The following is a 26,286-nucleotide window of genomic DNA, read 5'->3' on the forward strand; positions in this document are numbered from 1 at the left end:
ATCTACATATTTACTTTGTAAACACCATTTTAGTTTCTGTTTCAGATTTTTGTGAAAACCAAAGTAACCAATTAGTTACTATGAACTTTATATATCTGTGTGTTGTGTTGTTTCGTGTTTTGTCGTAAGTTATTGATATGTATCATTGGATGTCTTGTTTAAATGTGCTTTTGGTTGTTATTCTATGTGCTTATATAAATGTATGTGCCATAATTCGTTTGTAAGTGTTGTAAGGCACGAAAAACTGAATTTCAATTTGATCTGACAGTTTTAAAGAAGCAGAATAATATGCTACGCATAGTAACATGTTTTATTTCCTAATAGAACAAATACTTAAATTTCAGCAGAGTTTATTTTTGAAAGCCTGTGCAACATTCCATGTACGAGCATATGTCTCCCCTAGAGCGCCTGTGCTGCTTGCCCTGTGCCAACAAACTACACTGCACAAAAATATTTCCCTCGCATTTCAGCATCTTACAAACACATTTTGTAGACTTTAAATAATTTAATATGGACATTGAAAAACTTAATATCTGAGTTTTTTTTTTTGTTCTGTCACCCTAAAAATGAAAACATTACATAAGAAAATCCTTGAATATTTTCGTTGGATTCGCACTCATTAAATAATGATCTACAATTACTTCAAGTATTCCAGTGTGCAAAAATGTAAATTCTATGAAGCTAGTTACATTACGATTCTACGAGTAAGGCCGTTTTCTTCATTCCATAGAATGTATAAGAAATTTTGGCAGAATTCTCCTTCGTGCATGGAAAATTACCATTGTATTTTTTTTAAAATCGTTAATAAGAATACAGTGCTGCTCCCTATAAACCGTTTTTGGAAACATTTATTTCTTATCGCCGGCGATCTGGACGTTATTTGTAATTGAATCTATCACCGTCGCCAGAAGCGAAATCTGTGATCTTTAAAGTTAACCTGAGAAACAGCTAGAGGGTTGACAGCGCTGCCTACCGAGTATTCTATACACTACTTCGAGGGCAATGCTGCTGTACTCATTCCATGAAGGGTGTAAGAAAATATGGCAGAATTCCGTTTCGTCCTTTGAACGTATGGCAGATTTTCGTTATGGTACTTTTCCGCCTTTTTCGAAGAGGCCAGGCGGAATACTACCAATTTGGTAGTCTTCCAGTATGGTAGTCTTCCGCGCCCTCGATTCTTGTAGGTAGCGAAGGTACGCCAAGACCTATAACACCTGCGTGTGGACTATGGTTTATAATGTCTGTTACGATAAGTCTGTTTGCTGGTACAGTTGGCGCATATTTATCCGGCATTCTGCAGTTCGGAACATCCCGTTTTCCGGCATCCATTGAACCGGTGGTTCGGAGGTTTTCTTTCCTGCTTTATTCGGACTTTTTTGACCTCTACCGCCAGGTAGGGTCTACCACTGTGCCCGCCGTTTGTCGAATATTGTTTTGTTGCCATAGAGGCGCTTATATAATTTTTTTGTAAGTAACCTTGTACGGTTTATTAATTTTTCTTTTGAATTAAATTTTCAATGATGCGGCAATACAGCTAATTCGGCACGATTGCGTTCCCTAAGGTAACAGATTAAAGAACATTTATTGTAGCGTAGTTTGATTACCGCTGGCTTGTAAATCTATTAGAGCTGTTTATCTTGCGCTCAATTGTTTTCTCAATGTAGAACCTATTAATTAGAACCAGAGTGTAAAAATGAGGAAAAAAACTGACAAATAGAAGAAAAAAATATGTAAGTTCCATGTGTGTACATAGGATGTCGCAGAACTCAATGTTAAGCCAAGAACCAAAGTCACAGTTTTTTAATTAAAAACTTTTTTTCAAAAGTATTAAAATTACCACTCAGCACCAAATTATTAGATACTTTGGCTATAAAAATCTTTGTCACGCAATCTTGAATAACCCTATTATTGATAAAAATTCAAAATAAAATAAATCATTTGGGGGGGGGGGGGGTATTTTTTTTACTAGACTTTGTAATAGAGTAACTTTAACTATTCAGACTATAAAATAATTTTCTGCTGCAAATTAGCAAGTTATTTGCTTAAATGAGACATATTTCAAATAAATTTCTAAGTTAGCATATACATTTTTTTTACAGGATGGATTATTATTTTTACCGTAAAATACGATATTTACACTGATATTGATATTATAGCTTAATGGTAACTCAATTATGGAACATAAGTAAGCAAACGTTCACACGTTGTTAACAATATTTTCAACGTTGCCAAACTAACATATTCGATCATTTACACAAATCTCTAGTATTTTAAATGTCACTCACTTAACCTAACCAAATTATTAAACGGTTAATTATTGGTAAACTACCTTAAAATGTTGAAATGCCATTTTACGCACTGAGTAGAAACAAGTACCTTTTTACTCTGCCAGAGACGTTTCAAAACAATGCTTGACGAATAATGTTTGCAAGGCTTTCACGGCCATTGTCTGAAGTAGCTTGTCTTCTGGGTTGTAGCCGTGTCCTTGGCGAATAATTCAACCGATGTTTTCGGTCGACATTGCAGTCGCCATCAACAGGGAGCAGTTACCTATTTTAATTTATCTATGAAAATAGATACCTGTTTCATTTAGATCAAGTTAAATATTAACATTATTGATTTATTTAATGATATTTATATATTCATTAATTTTTTTAGTAAAATAAGTTTTATACCTGAAAATAAGTTTTAATTTATATTTATTATAAAGTTATTTTTATTTAAATATTAGTATATACTAATTTAGTTTTTGTTGTTATAAAAGTAAAATATATGTTTTAGATCTGAAAATAATTTGCCTACTGCTCCCTGATGATGGCGACTGCAATTATTTGCCAAGGGCACCGCTACAAACCCAGAAGCCAAGCTGCTTCAATGCTTGACGAAGACATCGCGTCCGAAGAAGTGTCACTTGAGTAAGTAAATGACGTCTGGCCTGCTCGGCGCGCCGGTGTCCGGGTCAAGATGGCGGCAAGAGGCGGCAAGAGGCGGCACTGACCTCTCCTTGCGCAGCTCGGCGTTCCTCTTGCGGAAGCTGGACACCAGCATCTGCATCTCCTCCGCGTGCTGCTCGTGCATCTGCGCCAGCTGCTGCGTGAAGTCCGACACTGCGGGCAGACAGCTGCGTCACCGCTCGGCGCGACCCTGCGACACCAGGGCCACTACACATCTTCCTTCACTTCCCACAACAACAACTAGGGACATGAATAATTCGCGGGTTCAATGACCTCTAGCATGACCTCCATAGTTCTGCGTACACTCATTCAAATATGTCACCCACTCATTGGCTGCTGTCTTGTGAGACGTCCCCAACGTAGCATGTCTGTGATTTGATGACTGCTTTAGTTGAGTTTTTCTCGTCGGCCCAGAGTCATCCAGGCGAGTTGTGAGCCAATAGCAGAGGCAGCACTGAGGTATAACTATTTGAATTCTGGCCTATCGCGAAACGAATCCGCGAATTTTTCCGGTCTCTAACAGTAACCACCAATTGCCCTGGCAGATCTTTCCACTGTGTAAGCATCTTTGCTCTCAGGATACGGCATTTAATTAATGGGGCGGAAACGTGAAACCACGGTTCTGTCATCCCTGGCAGACGACACGTACCAAAGTTCACAAAGCCAAAGATAAAAATTTGTAGTATTAACTGTTTAGTAAATTTTGAGAAAAATTGGCAGCAGTTTAATAAAATTTCCCTTTTCAAGTCTTTTTCGCTTTTATCGCAGCCGTTTCATTATATAGTTTAACCTTTCTTAGCGTAGCTGCTCCGGCAGAGAATTCTAGCGGAGAGTGCGGAAACTAAGTGCGATTCGCGTCCAGAAATGTAGTTGAATACACAAATTTGCTTATATTTATCACGCTCGGCATTATTTTAAAGAATTCTACGTTAGTTAATATGTGTCATGAAAACTCATCAACTTATTTGTTACCGAGGTTAGATGTTTACACATAAATGGACAACATTGAAAGACACGGTCACATTTTTTTAAATAATTTACCTATTTTGCATTTTCTGAAAGAAATAAAGACGATCCAGTCCCCACATTACCCAGGGCGACCTGTTTCTCTGCGCCGTTTCACGCGCCATTTCGGGATTGTAGGCAAAACCAACCTTTTTTTTTATTTGTGAATGAAACCCTAAAAATAAGTTCATTTATAAAATTATTACAAACGGTTGATTAAAAAAAACAATAACAAATGCTGTAAATTAATGCTACGACTGATACATAAATACGTCTATTAAGTTCTCAAAACCGTTAAATAAACTATTATTTAATTTATTATAATTATTAATTATAATAATTTATAAACAAATAATTATATTTAGTTAATTAAGTACATCCAATTTAAACCATAAATGAAGTTATTAAATCCATTTAACTATCAGTTATATTGAGTAAAGCCAGTAATAAACTATCAGATATAATTATGTGTTCGATTCGATTGAAACCCCGGGCGAAATAAAGAAAAGCCTTGGCCATGCGCTCCATGAAGGCGTACAGTGACCTGTTCCTTGCGCTAGCGCTGTCGCAACACCGCAACAGCCACGAGACACGAGACAGACAGATTATTCCGACCTTACGGCCGGCGTTCTCACGCTCCCCTCCCACACATGCGCCCTAATAGGGTGGGGTGGGAGTAGCTTCCACTTCGCTTTTCATATCATTCCAGAGCTTTAAGAAAAACATAACTGCTAGGGATCGCTCCCATTTGTTGATCGGGAGCGTATTATAGCTTCGGCACCGACCAGCGGCTGGGGCCACCAACCCAGCATAGTCACCGCCTCAGCCCCTCTACCTCACTCAGCTGACCAGACAGTTGGCTGTGTCCTGAGCCCTGAGACCTTATCAGCACTGCTGGCGCCTACACCACACTGGGACCCCTCAATCACCCTGTGAACCCGTGGTCCGGTGGAGGCCTATCCAACCTCTGCCAGCTGTCCAGGCTAGCACCGGAGCTGTGTCGTCGCTCACCACGTCGACTCCGCATCGGGCTAGGGAACCCTTGGAGCCTGCTCCAAGCGATCGGAGCACCACTACCAAGTACGAGTCCTACCCAATCAGAATCCAGGGCCTTGGAGGAAACCTCAGCGGGACACCGTACAATCTCTCATGGATTCTTCCCGTACTACTACCAACTTGGTGTTGATTCGGCAGACTGTTCGCCAGCAGCTAACCGACTGCCACTCTTCAGAGTCACTCCACTGGATGTCCTCGTCTCCTCCGACTACCCTCCGACCTGCCGTACCTCGGCCCGGCGGATTTACAGCCGATTTAAGGCCCGGAAGTGCCTGAACTCATCCGGCGACGATCGCAGTAAGCCTTGGCTAGAAATGACAACCACGGTGCGTGCGCTGGAGGGCCTCGGGGTTGCCTCGGTACCTCCCCCGACTACTGAACTAGGGGAACGTATCACACCTAGGCGAGCGGGTTACAGCTCTTTTTGACGTGACAACGTCTAATAAATCGATGAACGCCGGCTGGACGCACGAAAAAGTGTCTCGTTACGCATTGTTCCGTTACGCTGTGTCCCGTTACGCTCATTGTACCCTTGCGCCGCATCTATCTCTCTTCCACTCGAATGTTTATAAAGTGAAGTGAAAATTTAATGTGGTTTTCATTGATTATTACAAGAATTTCGGCAATAAAGGTTAATTATTCTTGCATTTTAAAAATCTGATTACTAGTATAATTTCAAGTATTTATTCTTTTATTATTAAAATAAAAATGAATTCAATTTTATTCATAAAGTATGCAATCATTTCATCAATGTTTTGTTATGACGTTGTCACGTTAAACTATCGTCCGTAAACCGACTTTACAGACAACCAATTTTTTTAAGCCCGGGTGCACCCGAACACAGGGGCGCCTTTCGTGGTCCATCCATTACCATAGGCCTGATCCATTCACTATCACGAGACAGTCAGCCGGGAGCTAGTTGCAGAGCCGACCACGCGAGGGGGCGGTCGTGTCAACACCGCTCGGTCCGCGACGGGCGGGGAACAAAGAAAACAACAATCCGAGGCCAGCGTTTTATAAATAGTAGCAGTGCGTGTAATTAACAGCGAAATTACGGGGCAACCTCCACAAAGAATGACGCCACACAAAAACACAACTGAAAGCTTTCAATGTTTTGCGACAAAGTCCAGCGTTTATTTTCATACGCGCTTTATTCCATGGGTGAGAAAACAATACAATTAAATGTTTTTGACGTGACAACGTCTAATAAATCGATGAACGCCGGCTGCACGCACGAAAAAGTGTCCCACTACGGATGTTCCTGTTTGCTCATTGTACGCATGCGTGGCATCTAACTTCATGCTCATTGTACGTACGCATGCGAGGCATCTCTCTTCCACTCGATTGGAACGACCATCGATTTGACTTTTCAATCATATTTTCGTCGTTTGAATTATTAATATTATGTAATTTAACGATCGTCCACCGATTTTCAGCACAATCGGTACGGTTATTTAAAAGTAATGTTGAATATTCAAATACGTTTTGAATCAACAATGGTGTTTTACAGTTACACATGAAAATTCAAATTTCAACCGGGATCTTTTGCACAATGTTTTAAAAAATATTGTAACACCTTATAAATAAGTTTGGTGTATTTGGGATGCGTATTTGTTATTAGTTATTGAAACGAAATAATATTATTCCCCTACCGTGAACAAAATATTTATAAAGGTAAATATAATATGTGAAACTATCGATAATCAAATATGGCCTCGTGCCTGAGCGGTCAGCGGAGCTAGGTGTAATTCGCAAGGTTGTCGGTTCGAATCCCGGCAGGTGAGAAAATTTTTTTTTGAACTTGTAAAAATAAATACGGCGCACGTAACATTTCAAAAGTAATAAATATATTTGAATAATGAATGCAAATAAAAGTAAATTTATTATTTAAATTGTACATTTCATTTCACTCCTTTGTATCCATACAAAATAGTGATAATTCAATAAAAATGATTCAATTTTATTCATAAAAGTATGCAGAGGTAGATTTTATCATACAAAAGATAGAAAAATTAAAAAAAAATCTGCCTCAAAGAATATAATATTTTTAATGCCTAAATGGTTTGTTTGCAAAAACCTATTACGGCTCAGTCTCAGGCCGAATATGATATTTCCTTTTCTTCTGGATCAATCATTTCATCAATGTTTTGTTATGACGTTGTCATGTTAAACTATCGTCCGTAAAACGACTTTACAGACAACCAATTTTTTTTCTTTGCAATTAAAATAAAGAATAAAATTGAAACTTTTAAGTGTCATTAATTAAGGGGGAAAGAGTGCCTCTTTACTTTGATGCAACTAGTTTATTTTATGAGTAATAATTTATGAAAAAAGATTTATTACAATTACACATGTGCTTCTTTTCTGATATTTTGTCAACCTTACATGTGATCGGTTGCCAGACCACAAACACATTTTATTAATTTTTAAATATATTCTTAAAAATTCTCAATCATTATTGAATTTTTTTTGTCTGTCCCTCTTTAGGTTTGTAAAAATATAATCTACTGTAAAAAAAACAATCTTCTTTGTACCTTTTGTTTTGGTTGTTTGCTTTTGCTAAATTATATCTTAATGATTTTACTAAATAAAATAATATTCGTTATAACTAAGCATTAAAATTAAAACGACTGAGCCATCGAGAACTACGCACGGGGAGTTGATCTTAGTTACTAGAATTCGCGGCAGATATAGCGATTAAGGCGATGACGTCAGAGAAAAAAAAGGCTACCAGGGATTCAAGTGTGACCTGCGAAGTGGTCGGGTGGTGAATGGCAGTCCGTGAAGCAGTATTGCGGATGGACTGCAGCAGCCATCATACATGAAGACATATATTTTTTTTTAAATTTTAACTTTGGATTTTTTATTTCGTGATATCATAAGAACATAATAAATGTTAAGTAATTTTTAAAATTAGTTTTAATGAGGTTAACTAACGCTAATTCTAATTGCAATCCGAAAATTGAATATACTCAATTTTCAAAATTATTCAATAATAATGAATCGTATCACACAAAAAAAATCATTTATTTTTCAGCAACGAAAATGGTCTTTTCATGAGCACCAAAAAATTAATTTATCCTCTTGTACATTTTACTACAGCTTATTCTAAAGCTCGTTTTGATTTTGTATAAATAAAATTTTGGATGTAAATCGTCCTGTCCTGACATAAAATCATTAAATCTACAAGTTGTTCGTACTCCAGCCATGATTGGTTTGGCTTTGCGACATCGTTGCAGAAACGTCTGCAACTGCAAGTTTCACAGCTTCGATATAATAGCATGGTGCCGGACTATAGATTGGAAGTGTTGTTGATTGGTCGCGACGCACAGTAACTCGGTGTAAAATCGGCAGAGCACTATACTGCCTCAATATTGCACATTTTTACGGCGCATAATTTTTGCAACTTTAAACCAACTACTAACGGTAGTGTGAGGCTAGATGAAGATAGTCGAGGAACGTCTTTTTAAGTGGAAGTGGTTATGGAAGATCGTTTAGGAAAAATGCGTCGTTTAGGAGATTTTTGAATTTTGATATTTTGCACAGAAAAATTAAAGTACATATTAAACATTGCGTTTCTGAGCTCATTGTAAATAAACGTTTGCACGTACCAGCAAAATATCTGAACGTATTACACCGTTATCGTCGTTACTGTGAAAGATTAAGGCCTAAGTTAAACAAATAAAATTGAACTTTTGCATAGGAATTTTTAATTAAATACTTTTTTGATTTTTGCCGTATATTTTAGATTTGTATTTTTTTATGGGTACCCGCAAGAATAATATTTAAATTTACCTTCTTTTTTTAAAAGCGTAAACAAATTCTGATAAACCTTTTATTTTGTTGCCAATATATTTTATAGACGTTTTCAAACCATAACCTTTAATCGTTCTCATTGGTATTTAGGTTTATGGTTCCCAGTTACAGACTCCCGTAAATTTATTGTGTACTCTGATGTTGGATTTAGTTACTGTACCGTCATTCTCAGGAGTTAGGTTGTTTAGTTTTACACATTCACGTACTTTAAAATGAATCTATTTTAAGTGGCACTCTAACTAGGAGCAAAGAGTTTAAACGTTTCTCTGGTGCTCAAAGGTGAACAAGAAATTACAAAACTACCGTATTATTTATTCATAGTAAAAAAAAATTATATCTCGTAAAAATTTAAAAAATGTAACATCCTTTTAATTTATCTTTATTCTATCGATTGTTAGAAACATGTTTTACATTTCAAACGACAGTACAGACGACACACATGCGGTAGACGTGATCAAATCGCTCTGAAGCGCCTGGCAAAGTCATGTTTTCCACATATAAAATTTTCTCACTATTTCTCTGAATATTTATTTTATTTTTCCTTATCGTGATATTATAAACCGAAGTTGAAAGTTAGTTTAATATTACTTACAAGCATTTTTTTTTTAACAATTTTTTACTGTGCAGTCACTTTCATTTGACTATCTTGTATTACAGTGCTTACTCCTTCCCTTCAATAAATTGTTAGATTTGATAGTTTATTTAAAAATGAACTCTACCGAGCTATCCCTAAAAATATATATATATCCTAGTTATATTTATTTATTAGTTACTTGTTTGTTTTTCGTCAATACTTCTGAATTTTCAGGCAAATCGCAGTTCCACGGCACACTAGCAGCTAAGTTGTTACTGGCCAGATTTGGAAGAGAGTCTTGACTCATCTATTGACGTTGAGTAGTGAAATAAACCCGATGGTTATTTTCGCGATCGGTCACCAATTGGGACTTATTGAGAGTCATACGTTGTTTATTTTTAATACGTTCCGTTATTTACCCACATGCTTCGGAGTCGTGTTTGGGCGAGGAGGACAGGACAATATGCGCGCCGAGTAGAATGTCATTGTTGAAACGACTCCATCGCAACTTATCTCGTTCTCTTTCCCGCTCATCAGTCAAGTCTCCAGACATCTCTCCTGACGTCTCCCTCGGGATATTTTTTTTTTTTTACAGTTGCCTCCGCATGAACACACAATCCCGAGGCGAGCCAAGTCTTTATGGACTCGTAAAGCCCGCCTCGCTGCCAGGAGCCGCAGGAGCTGGAGGGGATGAGAGAGAGAGAGAGAGAGAGAGAGAGAGAGAGAGAGAGAGAGACCCTCGACTCGGACGGTGTACATCTCGACTCCCCCGTCGCGAGAGAACGGACTCCCGCAAGTCTCTTACACTTCCCCTGCTCTACTCCATTGATCGAACCGAATTACGACTTCTACTGAATATCGTGTTTCCCCGCTTCATTCACTCTCCCCACGTCCACACACACAGTCTCTCTTCTCCCCACCGCTCGAATTGTCTCAGCACAAAAGCTGCAGCAAACCAAATACAGCAACAACAAAAATAAATTCCCACAGAGATTTATTTCACATAACAGCAAGTATACAACGCGGGGTAAATAATTATTCTTTAACGTGTTAACTTTGTTCTCCAACAAACGTCAAAAAGAGTCGGAGATCCTTCACCACTTGAAACTAGAAGCTGCGAAAAAACCAAACCATCACCTTTCTTAACTAAGAATTAGATCACATTTTGCTTTAAAAAAAAAATCAGTTTTTTGATTTTATATTTTATTTAGATTTTTTTAAAGTTCAAGTAGAAAGTAAATAAGAGACCAAGAGGGAGAATTTTAAAAAAATAAATAAATATTGTTATTTTTTTCTCTACCAGTCTGATAGGTAATCAAAAGCATGTCTTCATAACGAATTTTTTTTTAACACTTTTTAACCGATACTGGGCGAGAAGTAATCAAAGGGTTGTCAAGCTTGCCGAAGAGAGGTAAAAAAAAGGAAGGGGGGAACGGGGGGGGGGGGGGGTAAAGCAATTGCGGGCGACCAATGGGAAGCCGCCGGCGGTGTCATCGCCTCGTCCAATTACGCTGGAAGGACCACGGTTGTGGTGGGGGGTATTGATTCCGCGGCCCTTCAGCGTGGGGCTAGGGACCCTTTTCTTCGGCGACTCGACACAATGGACAGCGCGCGGAATGTCTGTCCCCCCCTACCACCAACCAGGGCTGCCGCGCCGGCGAGAAGCGACCCCCGTCACGCGATAGCGCGATCAAACGGCGAGTGATCCCCTCCCCCCACCCCCACGATGCAGCAGTTCCCCCCCCCCCCCCCACTACAACACCGTCACGCCATGGTCGTTGGAAACCTCTTGCCGCTGAATGTCCGACTGTCACTCGTCTTTCCACAGACGAGAGAACCAAACGCCCGATCGTGCATCTTCGGGGGGTTTGACGTGACAACGTCTAATAAATCGATGAACGCCGGCTGCAAGCACGAAAAAGTGTCCCGTTACGCACATTGTTCCGTTACATTGTGTCCCGTTACGCTCATTGTACGCTTGCGCCGCATCTATCTCTCTTCCACTCGACTGTTTATAAAGTGTATTGAAAAGTTAATGTGGTTTTCATTTCTTATTACAACAACAATTTCGGCAATAAAGGTTAATTATTCTTGAATTTTAAAAATCTGATTACTAGTATAATTTCAAGTATTTATTCTTAAATAAAATTAATTCAATTTTATTCATAAAGTATGCAATCATTTCATAAATGTTTCTATCGTCCGTAAACCGACTTTACTGACAACCAATTAATTTTTGTTCATTGTAAATAAATATGGCGGTGTTGATAAAAGGAAAGAACATAAACAAGGCAACAGAATTTATTTGTAGTTGTTTTTTAGAGGAAAATACCTCATTGAAGAAACGTACTTCGTGGATTTGTATATGTTTCATACCGTATTAAATCTAGGAAGTCTTCGTCTTCCACAATTATTCTCGGGACGCCCCATATTCCGTGAATGTTTACTTTGGACAACTCATGATAAGTAGGTAATGGTCAATTAGGTTAGGTTAGCTAAATTATAAATACTTTAAAACATTGTGGACGGTTGATTTGGTTAGGATAGCTACATTAAAGATACTGTGAAATCATGTAAACGGTTTCCTGGCCCTGGATGGCTACATATTAAAAAGTTATTTGCTAAGCAACCATAAAATGATCTTACAGTATTTTTAATGTAGCTATACTTAACTTATATAACCAACCATCCACAATGTTTTAAAGTATTTATAATGTAGCTAACCTATCCTAATCGACCGCAAAATTTCATGCCACACCGGTTTATACAATGAGATAGAACGGGAAAAAAAAGCGAGCATGAACTTCGGGGAACTTCGGGTGTGGCTCTCTCGTCTGTGAAATGAGGGCTTCCCCCGTATCCGCTCATGGATAAAGTGTACGTGTAGCCCACGCGCGACAGAAGTGAAACTTCCTGGTTATTATATTATTAGCTATAGGATACGTACACAGTTCTCTTTGGCTGAGATCGCAGATAAAAAAATATATGCCAGAATTTGGGGAAGATTTCTTTTCACAGACGATAGAGCCAAAACCCGAAGTTCCCCGAAGATCATGGTTTTTTTTTCCGTATCTTTAATGTAGCTATCCTAACCAAATAAACCGTCCACAATGTTTTAAAGTATTTATAATGTAGCTAACCTAACCTAATTGACCATTAGTACCCTTTTATCAACACCGCCATATTTATTTACAATGAACAAAAAAAAAACACCCGAAAATGCACGATCGGGCGTTTGGCTCTCTCGTCTGTGAAAAGAAGGCTTCCCGAGAATGTGAGAACTAAATTATGCTTTTCGTGCAAGCGTGCAAGTATATGCAAGTTGTCAGCATTCAAGTGTGCCAATATGCGAGTGTGCAAGTATGCGAGTGTGCAAAGTATGCAATGTTTTTGAAGTATCAGTTTTCAATTTTAAATCACTAAATAATATTTAAAAGCACACACACATAAAATTTTATTTCTATGTAAACTTTTTCCACCCTGTGAAAATTTCGTCGCATCGTAAAAAATTCACCTTGGTCATGTTTTCATAACGTGCCTGTAAGGTTGTTTGTAAGCTTCCATTGTCGCTGGCAGGGAGTGTCTGTAGATGGTTTAGAAGTCTCCTGGCCGTTTTCAAGTCAGTGTTTGTGAGGTTATGTTCCAGTATGTACATAAATTATTACATTATTTCACATAATAATTTAGAATAAACATTTAGCATAGTTATTTATTTTTGTTACCTATTAATTAAATTTTATCTCGATCATTTTACTAAATTAAATAATTAATTTTATACATGTTATATATTAATATAGATTACTGAGTATTTATTTACTTATTCTAATTGATTGAATTTATGCTTTACAAATCGTATTTATATTAGCACTTTAGTCCTTTTATTATTTAACATCTCTTAATTATTTGCGTGCAAAATTAAAGTTAAATTTTTTATAACGTCAAATAATAATCACTCCTACGTGCGCACATACGTACTCAAACCCATGTGTTTTTGACGTGACGTCTTATGAATCGATGAACGCCGGCTGCACGCACGAAAGTTTCACGTTCCGCATGAGCCGAGCGTGCAAGAACCGGCCAACCACCGTGCGAGAAGTTCTTCTATAAAATATCAAACAGGTTAAGGCGGGCTTTTTTTTAAACTAATTGTTCGTGATTAATTTTAAACAAATTATTTAAATTGTAAATAATAATTTGAAAATTTAAAAGTATGCAACTTTTTCATCAATGTTTTCTTACGACGTTTCAACGTAAAATTATCGTCCGTAAACCGAATTTACAGACAACCCCCCTTTTTGAAACTGAAAAAGGCTAGAACGTGTGTTTTTTTCACGGGTTATTTTAAGTATGAAACATTGTACGCACAGAACTGTAATTGGTAGAGGGAAGTGTATTCGATATTCCACCATGGAATGATAGCGCCACCGCTACAAGACTCGCAGAGACGCCAGTAGAGGCGTCGAGGCGGCCACCTGGAGGCGACCGTCCTGCGCGGGGCGCGAAGCAGAGAACTGCCGCAGGGGCGTGTCAGCTGCATAAGGCTCAGAGTCGCGCGGCGGCGGGCTCTGACAGCCGCGCCACGCCTCGGCCGAGGGAACAGGCGCTATTTGTGTCCAGGAAAATCACAAATCAGTTAAAATTATTTAAAAAAAAAATTGGCTGTCTGTAAAGTCGGTTTTAGGACGATAGTTTAACGTGACGTCATAAAAAAACATTGATGAAATGATTGCATACTTTTATGAATAAAATTGAATCATTTTTTTATTGAATTATCACTATTTTGTATGGATACAAAAGAAGGAGTGAATTGAAATCTAAAATTTAATTGATAAATTTAATTTTATTTGCACTCATTAATTATAATATGTTTATTACTTTAACGAACAGATTATTTTAACTATAACTTTTATACATGTTTGCTATTTAACTTCTTCCAATCTGTGTTATTCTGTTAAGGATAGGACGATGATAGGAAAAGTAGGAAACGAATGGGAGTGTTTCAAGTTTAATGTGCTTCGAAAAAGTCTAAATCGATGGTTGTTCCAATCGAGTGGAAGAGAGATGGATGCGGCGCAAGCGTACAATGAGCGTAACGGGACACAGAGTAACGGGACAATGTGCGTAACGGGACACTTTTTCGTGCGTGCAGCCGGCGTTCATCGATTTATTAGACGTTGTCACGTCAAAAAATCGTTGCATCTACGATGTTACCTTACTGCAACAAGGACTAAAACGACACGAGAAATTCTCGCAGAGGAAAAGCTTACTTCGTGGAGAGTTAAGCTTTAGAAGAGTACAATATAGTCTCAGTTTATTCATATTGTTTATTAGTTTACTTCTTGTTGCTGTGTCAGTTGATATTATTTATTTTTAATTGTAAAGAATATAAAAATTAAATATAAAAACACGAAAAAATTGAACAAAAACTATTAGGGTATCAATCATACATATTATTTTATCTCATAAAGATAATTTTAGATTGAGGTTGCATTTACAAGAAAAAGTGTTTTTAAAATGATAAAAAATTACTTAAACTTTTACTCAGAATTTGACAGTATGAGGTTTTTCTCTCCTATTGTTTTTCTTCCTAATTTTTTTATCGAAAAATTTTAAGCGTGTATTTTTTTCCTTAACTCAATTAATTTTTAACTTTGTATGTGTTCACCGTTTAAAATAAACTTTGTAAGAAAAGGTAATGAGCTATTTTAAAAGCTAAACGAAATTAAAAGTTCTTTAAATCATGGGAAAATAATGTATTTATTATAATAACAATAAAAACGCAATGTGAAAATCATAAAATGATATAAATGAACATTATTAAGTCTGATTTTATAAATGGTATCTGTAATTGAAAGCCTGCTGAGCTCTGGCAAGTTTTTGCTGTTCCCGCACTTCTGGTGAAATATTACGTAAACGACTCTCCCACAGGCAATCACATCTTCGAGCGCACAACCACCACTCCTTGCTTACGATCCTAGTTTTTTTCTGCCGACAGTGGTTCAGTATTATTTTTTTTAATATAACGAAGCTTGTTATTTCTCTCAAGGAGTGCATCCCTGAGTAAATTATGCAAACAGAACGAAAAAATAAACAAAATATTAGCTGTTTCTGTCTAAAAAATTTATCGGAGTATAAAATGAGCAAAATATTTAATTTTATAAGAGCTAAGAATATTTCCGTAACTCGAGAAATGTGGTCACTTAGTTAAAAAAAAAAAACTTTTCTTTTTTTCCTGTCAGTACTTGCAAATATACGAGATAAGAGTTTCGTCATGTTTGAATGTTGCCTTGTATGTCTATGGCATGCTATTTTAAACCAGGTACTACCTCGATGTGGTCCATGGTGTGTGTGTGTGTATATATATATATATATACACACACACATATATATATATACATATATATATAGGATACACACATACTATGGTTTTTCCAAAATGTGAAATTGTATTGATTTAGATTCGTGCGACGAGTAATTTCATTTGACCCTCAGAGAAAAATAATGTGTCGGTGAGAGCCGAGACCAGCTCGTGGACACGGGTCACCTGTGGAGCGCCTACGCGGTGCGGGATAGGCAACCCGGCGAGTGCCCCTGGCGAGCGTGTTGCGTGCGGCGGAGCGAGCAGGCGGCGCCCCGGTGCCTTCTCGCCGGTGTTCACATGCACTTAATGCAAAGTAAACTGCGCAATCAAACAAGTTAACAAGAAAAGAACTCCATAAACTATACCAGCTTAATATTCATGTTCTTTTTTCCTTTAAGCTGAATCCGCTGCACAATATTTTTATTTATACTCACACTGACTAGTATTTCGAGGTGATATATTTACCTGACGTATGAACAGAAAGCAAAAAAATCAGTCAAAAACAAGTTTTTTTTGACGTGATAAAGTCTTATAAATCGATGAACAACGGCTACACGCACGAAAAAGTGTCACGTTCCGCCTGAGCCGAGCGTGCAAGAACCGGCCAACCACCGTGCGAGAAAATCTTTTATAATATCAAACAGGTTAAGCGGGCTTTTTAACTAATTGTTCGTGATTATATTTAAACCAATTATTTAAATTAAATTTGCAAAAAACTGTAAATAATATTTGAAAATTAATAAGTATGCAATTTTTCATCAATGTTTTCTTATGACTTTATCACGTAAAATTATCGTCCGTAAACCGACTTTACAGAAAGACCACCTTTTTTTGTAATTTCCTGACAGGGACTTTAATAGGAACAGATCTATTACTATTGGCTATCCGAGGCTAGGATGTACATTATTTTTACTCAGCCAAACACATCTATAAAAGGTGTCGAACAGATTTTTATAACTACCACATAAAATTTAACTTTCGTATTGTGGGTATTAAGAAATATTTTAAGGTAACGCCCAATTAGTTCAACGAATTTGTTTTATGAAATTGACAAATTTTGTGTCGTTATATATATATAATATATAGAACTATTATATATATATAACTATTATTCAAAAGCTATTATTATATTCAATAAAAAAATTTCAGCTGGTAGCCTCAGGAAGCAATTTAAACCATAAGGTTGGGTCTATAAACTACGAAGTAACGCAACAACGCAACACTTAACAAACGCAAGACGGTAAAAGTCATTTGTAAAACACGCAAGTCCCAACAAACCAATAACTTATAAATGTAAACGAAAAAATATATACTTTTACTCCAGGCCTTTTTTATCATTCATGTCACGAAAAAAAAAGAAGATATTGGCAATAAAATTTATTGGAAAAAGTTATTTTCTGTTACTATGTAAAAGTTTAAAAAGCGTAAACGTGTTTTAAATAATATAATAACATTGTGTTCTTCCGTGCGCATAAAGTCTGCGTCTTTAAAATTTTTCGGAATACTCCTCTTCAAATACGGCCGTCGAAAACTCAAGCCAAAACGCGTTGCGCCATTAAACCTTACATAGTTTTCAAACCAAAAAGCCTAAAATGTAGTTTCCGAACATTTTGCGTTTGACGTTTCTTTCTCGGGCTCTTGCGTCAACGAACCCGGTCTCAGTAATATGTTAGAGACCGGAAAAAATTCGCGGATTATTTTCGCGATAGGCTAGAATCCAAATAGTTATACCTCAGTGCTGCCTCCGCTATATTGGCTCACAACTCACCTGGATGACTCTGGGTCAAATGAGAAACACCCGACCAAAGGTTTATTGAATCACAGGCTGCTACTTTGGTGACGTCTCACAAGACAGCAGCCAATGAGTGGGTGACAATTGACCGAGTGTACGTAGAACTGTGGATTTCATGCTAGAGGTCATCGAACCCGCGATTTTTTTCCACTCCCTAGTAATATGTAAGTTTTTATTTTTTATTTTTTCCGTGTGGTGAAAAATTGCAACCCGAAGTTTCCCCGGCGGATCTGTCGCAACGGGACATGTCTCGCTCATGCGCGGACACAGGCCGTCGAGCTGCGCTGCTGATCGTCCATCGGCAGCGCCGTTTATCCGCCGTCGACGCCTCTCCCCCCGGGGGGGCATGTTCTCCTCGGCGTGTCCGTCCGTCCGTCCGTCCGTCGCGCCGAGTCCCTTCTGCAGGCGGACGGCGTCAGCGGCAGGAGGCGACGTCATGAATTATGCACCGACCGCCACCCCTCACTCCCCCCGCTCGCCCAGGGAGAGAGTGTTGGAAATGGGATTTCGCCTTTCGACGAACCCATCCAACCTCCTCGCGAAGAAACAACGACACCACCCCCCCCCTCCCCCTCCCCGGACACGACCGAACAACCCCTTCCCCCTCGGCCTTGTTTGAAACACACGAGCAGATGAACAGCGACTGCGGAGCTGCGTGTTTATTTTCAGTCCGCGTTCCTCTTCGTCCTCAAACACGCGCCGTGGCGGATACAAGAGCTCTTCCCCCGACCCTCTGCTCCTCCCCCCACCACAACACCACCCCCCGGGGCGGATCAAAGCCGCGACGGCCTAATTAATCCGGTGATTAAGGTCCCTCCCGGGAGAAGAATCGGCCGCCCGCTGGCCATCACTCGACCCACGAGCATTTACGTTCTTTTTTTTAAAACTGAATCTGGCCACGGAATATCCGATTCCAACATTGATAAAAAGTTAGCTCACGGGAATGAAACTTCCCAATAAATAAACACTAGTATTTATACTATCTGAATTCCCCTTTGGAGCGCGGACTATACACATCGCAGAGAGGCTTCTTACAGTATATTATATGTTGCATATTTGATATACAACAAAGCAGTAACAATAAAAAAATAAACAGTAGCCAAGAAACGAACAAAGAACCGACAATTGGTATTCTTCAAGCGGCAAGGCAACTGCGTCCGGGGGGGTTGTTTTCCCGAAATCTTACGTAAAGTGACTTTCCTCATGTTTCGAAGGTTAAGACAGCAAATATTTAATCGAGATTGGAGTTAAAATGTAGATTTGTATAAACGGAAATTATTATATATTGTTAAAGATATTGTTGTATATAATATGTAGTTATACACACGGATACGACGTATCACCAAAGCATTAGTGCCAATGAAGCATGAGAGACAAACAGGCCCTCTTCCTGATCAACATCACCCAGAGCTCTACGTCATCAGGAACTGAGCAGTCAGTATTCATCATCTTCATGGGAAAACAAACGACCACGCTATGAAATATATTCATTTGTCTTAGTTGATAATATAAAATTAAATCACTTAGAAACCACGAATACGCAAAAAAAGTAAAACAAATTATTTGAATAGCTTTTATATTAATTAGATTTATATTAAAGAAAAAATCCAAATTATAAAATGTTTATCACAATTATTTTGGACGTGACAAAAGCATAAATGTGATTTTAAAATTTAAAATTATATGCATATAATTACAAATATATAACACGAAATCAGTCTAATATGTGTTATTAAATTGTTTCATTTTATCACAATTGTAAAGAATAATCGTAGAGCCTGTTTTTTAAAAAAGTCATTTCTATGAAACATTCCTGAAACAAAACATAAGATATCCTTGTGTTATATTCCAATCAAAATGCGTACTTTAGATCATTTTACCTCCACGTGCTATATCGCCAGAGCGAAATTATCGCATTCTGAAGTCACAAAGGAAATTAATTATACGCTAGAATCGAGGTGTGCAAGTCGATCTTGCAGAGTTCCTCGTCCGTGTAGTCACGCGAAATGCCCGAATGAAATCATTTAGAAGGTATTAATTGCTTCAAAAATATCTTCAATTGATTATTTTTGATGGTGATTATTATCTATGATTTAAATTTCTTTTCTTTTCTTCCGTTATTAAAAAAAAAGATTGGCTGTCTGTAAAGTCGGTTTACGGACGATAGTTTAACGTGACAACGTCATAACAAAACATTGATGAAATGATTGCATATTTTATGAATAAAATTGAATCATTTTTATTTTAATAATAAAAGAATAAATACTTGAAATTATACTAGTAATCATATTTTCAAAAGTCAAGAATAATTAACCTTTATTGCCGAAATTGTTGTTGTAATAAGTAATGAAAACCACATTAACTTTTCACTTCACTTTATAAACAGTCGAGTGGAAGAGAGATAGATGCGGCGCAAGCGTACAATGTGCGTAACGGGACACAGCGTAACGGAACAATGAGTGTAACGGGACACAACGTAACGGAACAATGTGCGTAACGGGACACAGCGTAACGGAACAATGTGTGGCGTTCATCGATTTATTAGACGTTGTCACGTCAAAAAAAGAAAGATTGTAATCATCAGGAAACAAGTCGAACATACATATTATCAGCTGCATTCGCTCGGACTCTCACGGCTCGAAGATCCAGTACCCAGAATCCCCAGCGGGAGTCCGGAAGCAAACAGTACCCCGACTCCCACCCCCCGCACACGTCCGGCTGGAAGGGTGTTTCCCCCGCAGCCGGCCAGCAGAGCTCATCCTCGCTTATAAACAGCCGCTTCGATCGCCGGCCAGCTCGTTTCCGGCCGCGCTCTAATTACCAGCGAGTCTTTGGTCGCCATTCCCGTCCTTACGTCCGGCCTGGCTGCTCTCTCTCTCTCTCTCTCTCTCTCTCTCTCTCTCTCTCTCTCTCTCTCCTGATTGTCCGTTGGCAGGGATAGAGAATATTTCCGAGCATATGAATGTCAGACGAAACATGAAAAAAAAAAAATAACGTTGGTATTGTAGAGAAGACAGTCTACATAAATGTAAGACGAAACTGAAAAAAAAAATTACTTCAGCGTTGCCTTTGTGACGGAAAAAAAACATTTCGTTACGACACGGTATTTAAAAAAAAAGGATATCCATGACTAATGGGTAGTAAGAATGAACATGGTTTAAACATTTATTTTCAGCATTTTTTTTTTAATTTCTGTAAATAATATTTTACTATTTGTAGGGTCAAGCAACATGCTTTTCGTAAAATATGTTTCACCACAAAAAGGCGGGTTCGACACTGGATTGGCAGCGCCCCACGCAAGGGGTTGGCTGTTGTAACCGGTGACACTGTGTGGCATGAAGCCACGATGTAGCAGGGGCGGGGGGGGGACAGTGGCCAACGGGAATCTAGGAACACCCAGAGAACACCCGCAGTCCACCAACTTAGGCCGCCGCATGATTACAAAGAGAGAGCGTGAGTTTGATTACTTATGCACTATCGAACACTACCGGACATATTTTCAAACATTCTTCCACAGCTATAAAACTAAATTATTCTTGATAAAGATTAATAGAAATATTTGTAACTAAAAACCGAGATAATTTGAAGTGGTACAGAAACAAAAAAGTCGTAGGCGCTACTCGCTCTTGCTAGAGCTACTGGACTCGTGGACACGTTTGGTAACTTGGTTAATGGCGTGTGGTATCTGTTTGCAGGGAAATTGTGCTGTCGCAACAGATGAAAAGTATACCCTGTGATAATGTTGGTCGGATCTGCCCAGGTTCTTAGTTGGGCGATAACGAGGCGGTAGCAACACTCCCCCCGCGGGAGTGAGACGTCGTTAGCGCCTGGACCAGCGAGGCTGTGATCACAGGGACGACAGGCGCCCGACAATTGGCAACTGACACGGTGATTGATGCCTCGACAACCCTCCCCCCCCCCCCCCCGGTTGTTAGCGTGGGCGCTCCGGGCCGCGAGGCATACGGCGAACAACAACAACACGGCCCAGGGAGCACGAAGGACTCACAACCTCCTCACGCATCACTTTGACGTGAAAAAAGTCTATTCTCTCGCTGCAGGGATGGTCGGTCGAATACTCTTGTGTTTTTTTGACGTGACAACGTCTAATAAATCGATTAACGCCTGCTGCACGCACGAAAAATGTGTCCCGTTACGCTGTGTCCCGTTACGCTCACTGTACGCTTGCGCCGCATCTATTTCTCTTCCACTCGATTGGAACAACCATCCATTTGACTTTTTCGAGGCACATTAAACTTGAAACACTCCCATTCGTTTCCTACTTTTCCTATCATCGTCCTATCCTTAACAGAATAACACAGATTGGAAGAAGTTAAATAGCAAACACGTATAAAAGTTATAGTTAAAATAATCTCTTCGTTAAAGTAATAAACATATTTGAATGAATGAGTGCAAATAAAAGTAAATTTATCAATATAAATGTAGATTTAATTTCACTCCTTCTTTGCATCCATACAAAATAGTGATAATTGAATAAAAATGTTTAAATTTTATTCATAAAAGTATGCAATCATTTCATAAATGTTTTGTAATGACGTTGTCACGTTAAACTATCGTCCGTAAACCGACTTTACAGACAACCAATTTTTTTTCGAAGTAGCGTCAGGTTTGAATCGCTAATAACTACGAGACTAATAATGTGAGTCCACAACGGATAGATAATGTATGTACGTGTTTGTCACTCAGTCCTGTGACGTCATCGTACCAGTGTAGGTGCATGCGAGCGATTGTTACAAAATGATCAAAGAGATCGTCTCATACGACTCGCAAAGACCCTCGGACTTATAGAAAACGCAAGAAGTATTAAATAGATTAATTAAATTGATGATTTTAACCGCACGTTTTCTAAAAAAATCTACGTCGCGGACCCAAACTGCTCCTTTCTCTGTTTTTTTTTTTTTTGTGACACGCCTGCGTCAGACGGTACACGCTGGCATTCCCGTGTGGCCTGGCTCGATGTCTTCAGGTGCAAGATCCCCTGACCTCTGAAGTTGTCCTCCAGTCCCCGCTCTCGGCGTGGACTCTAGGCGCGGTGTTGGGCGACTTTCAGGCGAGGCACAGTCGCGAATTAATACGTTTAGGGTTCAAGTTTTCGGTAAGTTTTTCCAGAAAGCATGTCTCGGTCTCCAACAGTCAAACCTCAGCTTGAATCAATCTTGATGTGTTGGACCGAGTCTGTGACGAGCTCGCTGAAAGCTGAACTGCTTCGTGGGCCGGAAGCATGGGTAAGCAATGCCTTGACAAGCTGCTTGCTGCTTGCGTTCCAACAGCGCATCGCGTTTCAAACGAGAGTTTATTAGTAGGGCCATGCATATTTAGCGAAAAGATTCCGAGACCAGCTGAAAGTTAAAACACTGTAGCATCGTCTGTGTTTCGTGATTGGGTGAGCTTCTTCCAGGTACATGTCGATTGTTAAAACACCAATCACAGAGCGGAAGCAAACGCGTCCTGAGTGGCTCGTTCAAAAAAGACGACTTCTCTCGCAGACGGCCGCCAATCACAAGGAAGAAACCACAGGTGCGGGTATACCTTGTTGCAGTCTAATAAGCGTTCAGATTTATTCGCGAAAAATGCATGTCCCTAGTTATTAGTAGGGACCGGAAAAATTCGCGGGTTCAATGACCTCTAGCACGAACTCCATGGTTCTACGTACACTCGGTCAAATGTCACCCACTCATTGGCTGCTGTCTTGTGAGACGTCCAAACGTAGCAGTCTGTGATTTTATGCTGCTTTAGTTGAGTTTTTCTCATTGGGCCAGAGTCATCCAGGTGAGTTGTGAGCCAATAGCAGAGGCAGCACTGAGGTGTAAGTATTTGATTCTAGACTATCGCCAAATGAATCCGCGAATTTTTCAGGTCCCTAGTTATTAGCAAGGAGCATTATGGTAGGAGGTGAACACGGGGGTAAACATCTGACATCCAGTGGTTGTTTGCAGACGAGGCGGGCTTCGTCGGGAGAACAGCGCCCTCTGACTGGCGCCCGCAATCTTTGAATATATATACTGTATAGAAGTCGCGAGTGGATAGGATTTACTATACGTTTTTCAGAAGCGTATGATGAGCAGCTTGGGAACTTCACCGCTGCACGGCGCTGCCGTAACGCCCTGTATCGTCTTAGTTGTTATTTACACGTTAGAGCGCAGCTCTGTCGCCCGCTGTCATTCCCCGCACCCCCCAACCTATCATTCACTGCAGCTCAAGGTCGTTCAACGGGAGTGGGAAGGGGTGTTTGAAGAGTTCGACACTTGTCCGCTAGGGACCACCACAAGTCGATGCCCCTAGAGATGGTGGCGATTGCGGCGGTGAATTAACCAACTACCTCAAAACCGTATTAGAAATTTTAACCTGGGCTGGCGACTTCTATACAGAATATATATTCAAAGCTCGCAATAGCGTTATAACGAGGCGAGGGCCTTGGGACTCGATCCTCGGGTGAGTTCTGCGCTGGAGGCGTGCGCTTGGGCCGGTGTTGCCGCGCACAATCGACTCGGAATTAATGAAGTTTTCAGGACGGAACAGAGAGGCGGGCGCGGAGGCGCGCGACCGGCTGGGGGCGACAGCGGACCAAGTGCCAGCAGCGACGAGGCTGACGTAACCGTGAATGCAGTCAGCTGGTTGCGCGCCTGACACCTGGACTGCCGTACTACCTTTAGCGATCTTGCGACGTGGATGAAAACGCGTCCCTTTCATTACATTTTTGGAATTTAAAAAAAAAATATTGGTTGTCTGTAAAGTCGGTTTACGGACGATAGTTTAACGTGACAACGTCATAACAAAACATTGACGAAATCGGCGCAAGCGTACAATGAGCGTAACGGGACACAGCGTAACGGGACAATGTGCGCAACGGAACACTTTTTCGTGCGTGCAGCTGGCGTTCGATTTATTAGACGATGTTACGTAAAAAAAAAAAAACGTTTTTGATTCAATAACACAATTCGGTCCTCTCAAGGGTACGGGTAGTATCTTGATGACAGCAGAAAATAATTTTTGAGTTAAAATAACACCTTAGCTCTCGGCATACATCATTCGGTAGGAGTGATTTCCTGAATGGGACGGAAGTCGTAGTGAACGTAAATGTGTAACAACTATGTTGCCATCTGTAGCGGGTGACGCCGGCAAAAAGTGCAAAGGGCCAAAAGGGAAACTTTGTAGTTAGTATTAAATGTTTAACGAATTCGAACAAGACGGGCAGCATTTTAATAATATTCCCTGCCGAAAATCAGGTCCAAAGCCGGGGTTTAGTACTTTTTCAAGTCTTTTCGCTTTTATCAGCGCCGTTTCATTTTATAGTTTAAAATTTCGGGTTGCAAATGGAATTATTCAATAGCTGACGTAGCTGCTCCGGCAGTTAATTCTAGCGGAAACTACGTTTGTTTAGTGTCCAGAAATGTAGTTGGAAACACAATTCTCGTATATTTATCACTCTCAGCAGTATTTTAAAATATGCTGCGTTACATTTCGTGTCCGAGTTTCGAATTATAACTGTATTTGCAACATGAGAATACATTAATCATAAATTAACTCGTTACCGAGGTTAGATGTTACACATTACTGGCGAGTAGGCCTACGGAAAGAATTTTTTTTAGGGCTGAATACAATTTACGAGTACTTCTTAAAATCATAAGTAAATACTTTTTTCTTTATTTTATTCTTATGTAGGATGAAACATCCATGCATCCATACACGAACAGCATAGATATATAACAAAGTTAAGTTTGAAAGCAGTGACAGGAATAAGGAATAGACAATTTTTTTTTCATTGCATTGTATATTAAAAATATTTTTACCTGGTATTTTCATCTCGTTGCATTTTATATAGGAAAAAGTTGTAATATTATCTAAAAAAAATACTAATTTAATGCATTACAGTTTGAATCCTACAAAATACTATTATTGTATTTAATGATTTTAATACCCAAATCAATAACAAAGAAAATAACTTGTATATCAGAGGAAAAATAGTTAAAAAAATTTTTTTTTTTGGATACAGATTAAATAAAATAGACTTATTTTTCTAACATCCAAACGAGGAAACCATAGGGACGTGTTTGGATTACATTTCAAGTATTGTTCTCTCAGTACCTCCCTTTTCATTCCCTTTTCCTTTAAATTTGACTAAACAGTTAATTTTAATTTACAAGGAAAAAAAAATTGCTTAAGGTATTATGAAATTTAATGAAATCAAACCAAAATTTTCGACAGAACGGGGGAAAAATTAATTTAACGTGTTTGGTACGAGAAAAAAAATGCGATAAAAATAGAGAAGTAAGTCCTCTTGAAAGAGAACGAATGCGATCAATGAAAGCAGTCGAAAATGAAGGGGGGGGGGGGGGGTGTGATATCGGAGGCTCTAACCTCACCTCACCTCCTGGACAAGACTAACTGAAATCAATTAGAGCGGAAGAGTAAAGCGAAGCGAATGGGAGGGAGGCGATGATGAAAGGGAAGGGAAGGCGCGTAAGAGAGGCAGGCGACAAACCAATCTTTGGGAATTGTAAACGGCGGAGGCAGTTGAAAGGGCTCGCCAGGAGGAGCGACTGCTAAGGAAGATCTCGTCACGCAAATGTTCCGTCCCCGAGACAGCCGAGCGCACTAGGACGCACGTCAGGGGGGAGCTCCTTCCCCCACTCTCAGCACTCCCTCGTGTACGCACGGTGCGTGCTCACGTCTGGCCAGGAAACTAGGATCAACCACTCCGTCTTGGAAT

The 26,286-nt window shown here is 39.3% G+C and overlaps 1 protein-coding gene across 1 annotated transcript in view; it reads right to left on the minus strand.

Moving 5' to 3' along the window:
- LOC134535228 (uncharacterized) overlaps positions 1-26,286 on the minus strand; it is a 333,789-nt gene that overhangs the window by 117,656 nt on the left and 189,847 nt on the right. The window contains exon 3 of the mRNA XM_063374290.1: positions 2,999-3,107. Within this exon, the coding sequence (XP_063230360.1) occupies positions 2,999-3,107 (109 nt within the window). The remainder of the gene's footprint in view (positions 1-2,998; positions 3,108-26,286) is intronic.

The sequence above is a fragment of the Bacillus rossius genome, chromosome 8 (genome assembly GCF_032445375.1).
Source record: "Bacillus rossius redtenbacheri isolate Brsri chromosome 8, Brsri_v3, whole genome shotgun sequence".
NCBI classification, from domain to species: domain Eukaryota; kingdom Metazoa; phylum Arthropoda; class Insecta; order Phasmatodea; family Bacillidae; genus Bacillus; species Bacillus rossius.